Below are 11,070 nucleotides of genomic sequence, written 5' to 3' on the forward strand. Positions count from 1 at the left end.
AAACCCAATTCTACAATATCGATACTTTTAATATAAATAAAATAAATTGTGTGGACTTGATATTCAGCATTGTGAACTATTCTTACAGCTCTTTTTTGAAGTATAGTTGGTGATTGCAATGTAGATTGATATGTTTCCCCAGACTTCTGCAGTAAATGAAATATGGCAAAACCAGGGAACAATATAGGATATGTAGAAACATATGATCCAGAATATGCTCAGCTTTGCTCAGTATTGAAATGCTTCTTGGCAGTTTAGATTGTACATATTTTATGTGAGATTTCCAACTGACCTTGTCATCTTGTTTGTGTTTTTGTTATTTACATTTACTTGCATAAATTCGGGAAGTGACAATACACGTTCTGCTTAAGCCACTTGATGAGAAAAGGGGGTGGGGTATACATAAGATTTTTTCTTCTCTCCACTCTTTTTCAGGCACAACTTGCATTCAAATGTTGCTGTTGTCTGTGCAAAGACTATTGGAATGAATGCTGCCTGAAATAAATGTAAATGAAATCTATCATCACACCACATTCACATTTTTACTCGGTTGTTTCTGTGTAAAGAGCTCATAATTCCGATATTCCTAGTAGCACGTGAAGGCAGCACGGCTGGCCGGTTGGATGTCGGTTGGACCCGACAGCCGAGGAGGGAGGGGGCACTGTTGTCATCCGTCAGGGCTGTGTCGAGCTTTTGTCCAGGAGAAATGGCTGGGATTAAAGGTAAGACGTTCACCCTTGTCGCTTCCTTCAGTCTGTAAAGTCTCTAAATCCTGGTTCAGTTTATTATAACATGTTAAATTACCCTGACGACAGAAGGATGCGTTTGTCACGGTGACGCCAAGAAGTAGTTCTCCGCAGGGCCAGCACAGTCGTTAGCATTAGCTTGGTAGCTTCCGTGGCTACAAGCAGCCGCTACACAATTACATGGTTATTAACTGCAACCATGTAACGGTGCGTTATGATGCCGCATTCAATGTAGTTCCCTTTTAGCGGTGTAATAACGTAGTGGTTACCGCTGTAATGCCTTCCCCCCCAGTGTGCTGCCTTGATTCATTTTTGTTAACAAGCAACTACACCAGAGATCTCCAACAGGGGGTCCGGGACCCCCAGGGGGGTCCTCAGAGTTACTGCAGGGTTCATCAGAGCCAGGTTGTTTGATCATCGTTGCTATTTCTTTTCCCCCTCAAAAAATGTCGGAAAATATATATTAACATGAATGCAACGCATTGTTAGTATTGGCAAAGATACATTTGTGAAACAATGATTGAACACATTTACACAATCTTGATGAAAGGCTTATAGGCAAGGTAGCCACTGGGGTAGCCACTGGGGTAGCCACTGGGGTAGCCACTGGGGTAGCCACTGGGGTAGCCACTGGGTTAGCCACTGAGGTAGCCACTGAGGTAGCCACTGAGTTATACACTAAGGTAGCCACTGAGTTAGCCACTGAGTTATACACTTAGGTAGCCACTAAGGTAGCCACTGAGGTAGCCACTGAGTTATACACTTAGGTAGCCACTAAGGTAGCCACTGAGGTAGCCACTGAGTTATACACTAAGGTAGCCACTGAGGTAGCCATTAAATTAGCCACTGAGTTGGCCACAGAGGTAGCCACTGAGGTAGCCATTGAGATATACAATAAGGTAGCCACTGATATATACACTAAGGTAGCCACTGAGTTAGCCACTGAGGTAGCCACTGAGGTGGCCAATGAGTTAGCCACTAATGTAGCCACTGAGGTAGCCACTGAGGTAGCCATGCACTATGCAATTGAGCTGAAGGATTTAATGTGCCTTCCAAATGCCTGTTTATCATTAACATATGATGTATAAATATATGAATATGTTAACAATCGCTGTAATATCTTTGTATTGTATTGGCTCAGCTATAAGGGGCCTCGGTCTAAGAAACGTTGACCCCTGAACTACACTGCCTGTATCGCCCTCAGAGTTTAACATGAGCCCCTGACAACACGGCTTAGATTGCAAATGTAGACGTTAACACGTGAAATCAGCTGATTCATCACATGGCAGCTGAAGTAGCCAGGGGCCCTGCTGCTGCTGCGTTGTGATTGTGGAGGATTTACTCGGCGCACAGATTCAGAGAGTCACTCTAATGTGACACTGAGCCCATGCTGATATCTCCCCCTCTGGCTCTCTCGCAGCTCTCATCAGCCTGTCCTTTGGCGGGGCCATCGGCCTCATGTTCCTCATGCTGGGATGTGCCCTCCCTGTGTACGAGTAAGTATCACCATCACACACTATGCAAGCCTGTTTATGTGTGTGTGAGGGACACTGTCCAAACTGGGCACTCAGATGCACGTTGGGTGATCCCATCATAGGTTTACAGCTTTGTTGTGTGTGTGGATGCAGGGCTGGATTAACCTGCTCGGGGGCTCCCTAAGACTAACCTGCCACACGAGACGAGACAATTTCCCACCTTTATGAAAAATAAAGTGAGGTTTTATGCTGACATCTTTACACACTGAAGTCTTTTCAGCCAAATGTTTATTGAAAAACACATACTTCAATATTAAAATACACTTTTTCCATTAAAAGAATAACAAAGCTAATACCCCGGGAAAATAAAACATCATTAAACTGTTGAGGAAATGATTCATGCTAGGCCTATAAAAAATCACACTAAAAGATAAATGATAAACAGGATTTATTCTAAAATAATCCAGATTATATCTAAGTATCCTGCTGTTTCTTTTTGTTCTATATCTGGTTTATGTGAACTTTATGTGAACTGAACCGGTAACCGTTTCGTCCATAGTAGGTAGCTGTGTAAGAAGTAAGTGTCCCCATTCTTAATCCTGTAAACAAAGCTCTGATTGGTCGACTGTTTCTCACACTGGCTGAAACGTCACAATATCATGTGAAATAATAAAGGTCATAAAACTAGATTTTGACACACTAACGATCACAATTTGAGGTAATGCAGTGCCTTAAAGCCACCATAAAGTTACCATTTTTAAAATGACCCCAAAAACAGTAAACCTCGTGGTCAGTTTCTTTGCATTGCAGAGTTGCTAATCCCGCCTCGCATGAAAGTACAAATGAAACACATCAAGGATGCACCAACATTCAATTCAGAGGTGTAATCAAAGCGTGCATCTCCCTAGGATTGTGCGAAAAGATAGCGTGGTCACCTTGCCAGTGCATTTGTAACACACCAAACCTTCTCCAGTGTGCTTGGAAACAGTGGAAACAACTCTGACAGGTTTCTACATATGAGGCCTCAAGCTGCAGCCTAAGCTCTGAATCCTGTAACCTTATCTGATTTTACATCTGAAATAATCATTGCACAAAATGACAGCCTCAGTCCAGCAGAATGCAGTGTAGGAGCGCTGTCAGCACATTTTAGCTTGTCAAAGATATATCTGTATTTGTATAATCATCGGCCAATGAACAGCAGAAAATAGCTGCTCACAAATACTGCAAACACTCACACTGTCTATCTGTACCGTGCCCAAGCCTGTTTCACTGCTAAAGTCTAGTTCGTTTGACCAGTGTGAGTGCAACTGTACCGCGCCTAGCTTGCTGGCCACGGACCGTTTGGGAGAAGTGGGCTTTTGTAAAGCACGTTTGCACATGTACGAGCACAACACGAGGCCTACGGCGGTTCTGAGGTCATTTCCTGTGCGCCTGTTGGGACATAGAAAAAAGAAGGAGGGACCATGCGCGGACATTCAAAACAATGGCGGTGAAAGGTTCACGTTGGTGTGATGCGGAGGTGGAGTGTTTACTGCAGATTTGGTCGATGAAAATATTCAAAAACAGTCGACAAGACGCACAAAAACTCTGAGGTCTATGGAAAGATTTGTAAACAAAGCGACGCATCGCGATGACGTCATCAATGCGTGTGACGTGTTACGGCGTGATGACGTATAGGCAGCAAGAAGCATTCGCCGAGGCCCAGGCAGTGTGAGTACAAACGGGCCTGGAGGGGGGACAAGTACCCTAAAGCACGGGGAACGGTACAGATGGACAGTGTGAGTGCGCCCTAAGTCTGATTCAGATTTAACATATACACATATTTGGTTATATTTTGTTTTACTTAGTTGTTACTGTAACTAACTTAAGTTAATTATACGCATATAAAATGTCATGCTAGGCACAACTTTGTGTTTGTGTATACAAACGAACCAGTGATTAAGTTGAAGTAATGCAGCTCCTCGTCAAATACTCCTGTGAAGTTAGATAATGTGCTGAACAGTGTCGTCCTTTATTTCCCTTGACTGCCTCCTCTGTCATCACAGCATGTGTGTATTTATCTCTCTGCTTGTCTCTCTCTCTCTGCAGCAGATACTGGCCTTTGTTCCTCCTCTTCTTCTACATCCTCGCCCCCATCCCCTACTGCATCTCGCGGCGGGTGGTCGACGACACAGACTCGGCCAGTAACGCCTGCAAAGAGCTGGCCATCTTCCTCACGACGGGCATCGTCATCTCAGCCTTCGGCCTGCCCATCGTCTTCGCAAGAGCCGACGTAGTAAGTGACAGAAGCTTCCTGTTTACAGTAAGAAGAAGAAGAAAGCCTCCAGTGTGTGCACACAGTTGTGTTGTGAGATCACTCCACCACAGCAGGAAACCTGAAGTGAAAAGGAAACAAAGCGAGTCATTTTTAAAACTTTGTGCTACATCACATAACATCAGTTATATATAATAACAAAAAATGCAAAATGTTCCATCAAAACCATATTACTCCTGGAAAATGGTTACAGAAAACATACATAGAGTAGAACACACCCACTTTTTAACTGTCCCTCACCCAGAGATTCATTTAATCACAGCACCAAGACAGCATCTGATGCTACGTGTAATTTTAAAATTCAAGTCAATGCAATTCAATTCAATTCCCCCGTAGAGTACGGTGGCAACGAAAACCTTCCCTATAACAGACAGGAACGTCAGACAGACCCAGCTCTGTGGAGGACGGACATCTGTCTGCACCGGTTGGGGAGGAAGAAAAGGAGAGAAAGAGAAAAGACGGACAGATAGACAGACAGAGACAAGACGGATAGATAAAAAATGATATTTTAGAAAGTAAAAGTATACTAAGTTCAGAAACATAAAGAGTAGCTTATGTATAGAATATTCTGTACTTTTGTTAGTATCAGCACATCCCATAAAAAGACGAAAACCAACAATTTGTTGATCCTAACAATTATTACTTGTATATCAAAGCTTTATATATTATTCCCCTGTGTCACAGAGCTCCACTGTTTTAAAAACACATTAATGAGCAACACTGTTACACTCAGGGACATATTCCTTCATTGCCATGAAAACACACACACACGCACGCACGACCGCAGGAACACTGTAACACACTGTAACACACTGTAGTTTATTTTGATCCGATCCCACACACACTGTCGACGTGCGGAGATGATTCTGTGAACTGTTGTTGTTGACACCCACCAGATTCTGGCCTAAATAAGCGCTGCAGCCTGGCAGCGTGTGCGGCAGCATTTGTTAACCTGAATTATTGATGTGTTGGTTCGCAGATCGCCTGGGGGGCGTGTGCGCTCGTGGTAACGGGTAACGTAGTCATCTTCGGGACCATCCTGGGCTTCTTCATGGTCTTCGGATCCAACGACGACTTCAGTTGGCAGCAGTGGTAAAACAGCAGAGGGACGGGGGACCTTAGTCTGAACTGTTTTTATTAGCGTTCCAATTATTATTATTATTATTATGGTATTACTGTTTGGTTCTCGTTGTTGTTATTTATATGATGACCGCCCATTCATAGACTCACACCAAATCAGTGCAATACTTTATTTTTTTGTTTGTTTGTTATTGACCGCCTGCGTTGAACAAGTGGGATGGAAACGTGCTGACTTTCAGTTGGATTTTGACTCATTTTAGTTTTGAACTTTCTCCATTTGTGCGTTTTGTTTTGTAAGGGGATGAACGCCGGTGAACAACTGCTTGTTTCCTCTGTGAAAAACATGTTAAAAAGAATCCAATTGAATGTCGAGTAGAGCTCATTTCACACATGCACCGCAAACCTCCAGACATTAACCGGCGGGGCTGAACGTGTGAACGCAAGTATCTGATTCAGTCGAAAGACGAGATTGGGGAACTTCTGACACCAAGATCATCAGGCATTTCAGAGATCGGCAAAACGGGGGTGCAATTGGTGTCATGTCCTGCCTCCTGCGGGCTCTACCAAAGCGCTCCCTCTCCTTAACCAAATGGAGTATTTTCAGTAAGTGACATCACGTCTCGGACGGAGAATCTCTGGTTGTGCGCTGCGTGTGTGAAAAAAAATCTCCTGAACTGATTCCCCTGACATTGTCTGGGCTGGCAAATATGAAAAGGGCTTAAGGCCTGATCTGGAATCCAAAAGGACAGGCTTCGTATACCCGTCATGGTCCCTTTCTCTATTTAGTAAGCACTCTGACTGGAAAATGCACACCCAATCTGTCGATTTTCAAAGTGCTGAGATGAGTGTAAATCAGCAGAAAACCGATCTGCACATTATGAGCTCAGATTTCACCACTCATGATGAGCAAAAGCTCACATTTCCATGGTGTATTAGATTAAAATTGTTTCTATATTTTCTCACAGTAAAAGGTGAAAATTCAGGTGATAGCATGCAGATTTTTAATTAGCTCCCTGTTAATGTAATGCTAGTCTCGCTAACGCTGTGAAAGTGTAGAAAATCAGTGTGTTTGTGAAAGAACGGGGCTGTCGCTGCCACAGACCCTTCTCATCTTTACCTCGTCACGTGTGTAAATGGAAAGCTCTCCAGCAGTACGTCTCTGGACCCTGCTGGAAATGAGCGTTTTCATTTTAACATGTCATCCCTTTAATTGTGTTTTGTCTGCAATCCATGCAAGTCATCACACAAAATAAGGAGACGACGTTTAGTGGCAGCACAGTGTTCATCCATTCAGCACCCTCACCATCACCGCAGAGATCAAATTAAACAGACTCAGTGATTTCCCGGGCGCCAACTGGATGCAGGCTGCTTATTCACCAGGTTACTTTCCATACGATAGCTGTTACCTCACTCTAAGGGTAAGCCTAGCCGTGTCAGGTCAAGAAAGCATGAAAAGCCTTTAGTAGCAGCCAGCGAGTGTAGGATTAGCACGAGGACTGCAGCCCTGGTTGGAAACGGAGCCAAGCTAAGAACCAGGCGACTTAAAATCAAGGCCTGCTCCGTCACTGACGGCCCTTAAGCTTTTAAATGTGACTCCTTCAAAATAAAAGAGCGTACGCTCGGAGTTAGATTTCTCTCATTAGGTCCAGATTTGGCGCCCATGCCGTCACATTTACTCACACCAGCATTCTCACCACTGAAACACTGTTGCGCTGTATGTTTTGCGTCTACGTTCTCCGGCCTGTGGGAAGGAAATCTGTACACGGGGTTGTGTAATCTGTTGGCAGCTGACAGCCGGCAGTGAGTCAGGTGCAGCTCTCCTGTTTGTCGTTCAGCTGCTTTAGTTGTAACTAAACAAGGTACTTAGCATCTGCTGCCTCACTGAAGCGCCTGTGCGTTGAATGAAAGGTCAAACATTTCCTTTTAGATGTTGATTTTGTGGATGGTTCAGTTTGAAGGTTTAAAATGTGAATTTTATTGATGACTGATGCTGATGTGTTATTTGTTTTAATCGTGTCCCATAATTTAAAACCTTTTTCTTTACGTGTTGTGTGTCGTAGGCTAGCCCAGAACATGTTTTATCATTGGTTTCCATGCACAACAGATTTCCAATGAAAGCTTAAGACGAGCTCTTCAGTGAGTCAACGCTCAAAGTTTTCTCCCTCCACCTTCAAAATCACCTTTTTCAGATTTTTAAAACCACACATATAGTAAAAAAAACGCATTTGAAATAAATCATTTTGGGAAAATACGCTTTAAGAGCTGGATGATTGACACCGCTCTTATATCTGTGGAGGTATAGTTAAGACGTAATTGGCCTAGGTTTGCATAATCACTGGAAGCAGGGGAGATTAATATTTAATAAAGTTAAAGAATGTCAACAAAACACCTCTAAACCTCATTATTTAACTTATAGCTTGTTTTTGTAATCCTGCCATAAACAAATATATAAACTTGACAAAACTGTGGCATTTGGAGGGACTTATGTGCTCCCTCCGTAAACATCATCTGTCATTTTTATATATCTGTTTGTGTACTTGTGTTGTGTTTACTCCTGCTTCCGCTCTTTGTGATAAGCTGAACGCTGTCCAGTTCCACACAAGAGTGTCTTGTCTTCTTATCAAAGTATTAATTATAGAGAAAAACAAAAAGCGAAACTCGTAAGAGAAGCAAAGCATTGGAAATCTGGGAAGCCGCGGCTAAAAATACTAACCGACACCTGGGTTTTAGCACTACAAATTGGCATTAACACCTCACCCTTTTATTTTTTTTTGTCTGTTGCGTGACTCTCCCAGAGATCACAACCTCCGTGAAGGCACTGATTGTATAAATGAAAGGAGAAAGCACCATAATGATGGAAGCTTTTTCGTTCCAGTTACACATGTATCGAACTGAGTTACTGCATATTGAAAACTACTGACATGATTTGTGCGTATTGTTATGTAATACCCCTCTGACTCTAATTGAACATGCTCTGAACAGTAGATTTACCCCCCTGGTGGTCATCTGTAAGTCAGTCGATGGTTGGACGAGCAGGGTAACTCCATATTGTGTTCCCGAGGCGTCTGTATCGATTTGAATTGTAATGTTTCGTAGACGTTAAGACAGAACCCGCTGTGTAGCTGTGGGATGGGTTTCTCTTGTGTTTCTGTTTTAAGAGAAATGTTACGCTTTTGTTTCTCACAGATTTGGGAGGACATTGTATTTATTTATTTTACCGGACGCTTCGTGTCGACGTCCGACGCCATTTTTTATCTACAACGTTTCTGTTAAAGAGGCAGAAGTCAGCATGGTGGTTTTCTTCTTCTTCTTTTTTTTTTAAATAAACGCCATTTTTGAACATCCTCTCCTTTGACTGACTACAAATGCATTTGCTTTGCTGACAAGACTGGTTTAGATAGGCTCACACATTTTGCACAACTGTAACTGTGTCCTGTGTCCTGTTAGGGCGCGCTCACACTGTCCGTCCGTACCGTGCCCCGTGCTTTAGGGTACTTGTCCCCCCCCCCAGGCCCGTTTGTACTCACACTACCTGGGCCTCGGCGAATGCTTCTTGCTGCCTATACGTCATCACGCCACAACACGTCACACGTGTTGATGACGTCATGGCGATGCGTGGCTTTGTTTCCAAATCTTTCCGTAGACCTCTGAGTTTTTGTGCGTCTTGTCGACTGTTTTTGAATATTTTCATCGACCAAATCTACAGTAAACACTCCACCTCCGCATCACACCAACGTGAACCTTTCGCCGCCATTGTTTTAAATGTCCGCGCATGGTCCGTCCTTCTTTTTTCTATGTCCCAACAGGCGCACATAAAATGACGTCAGAACGGCCGTAGGCCTAGTGCTCGTACACGTGCGCACGCTCTTGCTCATACATGTGCAAACGTGCTTTACAAAAGACCACCTCTCCCAAACGGGCCGCGGACGGCAAGCGTGCCGCACCTACGCGTGGTACGGTTGCATTCACACTGGTCAAACAAACTAGACTTTACTGTGAAACGCATGGACACGGTACGGATGGACAGTGTGAGTGCGCCCTTAGTGAGCAGAGCTCGGTGCCCTCAGGAGAATCAGCCCTTTACTAAACAGAAAACAGAGTCCAAACATCTCATCATGTCAAGTGGAAGGAGGACGTTTTAAACATAAACAAAATTAAATGTGTAACATAATGAAGTAAAGCCACTGTGAGTGACCAAAATGTAATTATTTAGATGGACAGCTTTTTGGAGTTTTAAATAACTCATATTGATGGTCAGAACATATTCAGCACTTTTAAAGGAGCAATGTGTTGGATCTAGTGACATCTAGTGGCGAGGTTACAGACTGCAATCAATTGAATACGGCTCCACTCATCCCTCCCCACCATGCGTATAGGAGAACCTACAGTGGCCTCCAGGTAAAGTGAAAATGTGAAAGGCTCTCACTAGAGTCAGTGTTTGGTTTGTCCTCTCTGGGCTACTGTAGAAAACTGGTGGTCCAGCATGGCAGGCTCCGTGTTGGAGGCCCTACTCCCCCATGTAGATATGAAAGGCTCATTTTCAGAGAACGAAAGCATGACATACACAAATGAAAACATCTATTATTATTACATACCATTTCTGCTAATAGATTCCCCTGAATTCACACTGCTCCTTTAAATTGACTGTTTCTATTTCCCCACCTAATAATCTCTTTAAATTAACTTTATTTTGCCCCAGAAATCAAGTTAGATCCTTTATTCTTTTCATGTGAGCAACAATTACAGACGAGCAGTTGTTGGCAATGATAATCTGAGGCCTCGGGTTAAGATAATGCTCATTAAAAAGCCGATTCACAGACAACACACTCACAAATGACAAATCAGTGAAAGCAGAATTTGAATCAAAGACGGAGTAGTGCAGGATAAAAGACAGGGCTGACATATATTCTCCTTAGTGTGGCAAATAACTTAAAACCATGTGTAGATCATTGGATATTACAATCCCCAGTTGAAAGGGATCAAAATGAAGCGTGAGCAGATTTCCCAGAAACAGAAGATGTGGCTTTGGCGTAAAACCGGAACATTTGTAGCTGCTTGTTCACACCATATTTCATTTCCCTTTAACAAAGGAGCCCCTTGAAACTCAGACTGGTGGACTTCATTTAATGTTTGGAACTCTACATGTAATAGTAATTCGGAAAACTCCTTAATCGATCCTAAAAGTAATAATTCATCTTTAAAATCAGCACTTAGTTATTAAATGAAAACAGTCAAAGTGTGCAGACTCTTGTCCGCAGACAGATGCAGAGGGTCTCTGGAGACGAAACGCTGGGTGTTTATGAAAGGACGCTTGCTCAGTGAGAGAGGTGAGAATGACGCATGTAACTTCTTATAAAAATAACCATTGAATACTTATACAGTCGTCTTATTTCCCGCCTGACAAGCTGGGGGGTCCATCCGTATATCGCAAATGTGAAATCTATCTATTGCAATA

At 43.2% G+C, this 11,070-nt stretch overlaps 1 protein-coding gene across 2 annotated transcripts; it reads left to right on the forward strand.

Annotated features, from left to right (window-relative positions):
* The first annotated feature begins 666 nt into the window (after window positions 1-666).
* On the forward strand, window positions 667-8,941 carry LOC310948527 (leptin receptor overlapping transcript-like 1). Of its 2 annotated transcripts, none has more exons than XM_083915687.1 (4): window positions 667-722; window positions 2,167-2,242; window positions 4,310-4,496; window positions 5,515-8,941. In XM_083915687.1, the coding sequence occupies exons 1-4, from the start codon at window positions 707-709 to the stop codon at window positions 5,629-5,631; spliced, it is 396 nt and encodes a 131-aa protein (XP_083771813.1). In that variant the 5' UTR covers window positions 667-706; the 3' UTR covers window positions 5,632-8,941. The 2 variants fall into 2 exon arrangements, with proteins under 2 accessions (XP_083771813.1, XP_083771814.1); XM_083915688.1 differs by having other exon boundaries at window positions 696-722; window positions 4,313-4,496.
* The last annotated feature ends 2,129 nt before the right edge of the window (window positions 8,942-11,070 follow it).

The sequence above is a fragment of the Echiichthys vipera genome (assembly GCF_963691815.1).
Source record: "Echiichthys vipera genome assembly, chromosome: 6".
Taxonomy (NCBI): domain Eukaryota; kingdom Metazoa; phylum Chordata; class Actinopteri; order Perciformes; family Trachinidae; genus Echiichthys; species Echiichthys vipera.

Bases quoted from the DNA above. Each gene is read 5' to 3' on its own strand.
- LOC310948527 (XM_083915687.1), top strand. The intron at 2,243-4,309 runs GTAAGTATCACC...CTCTCTCTGCAG, and splicing joins TGTGCCCTCCCTGTGTACGA to CAGATACTGGCCTTTGTTCC. The intron at 4,497-5,514 runs GTAAGTGACAGA...GTTGGTTCGCAG, and splicing joins TCTTCGCAAGAGCCGACGTA to ATCGCCTGGGGGGCGTGTGC.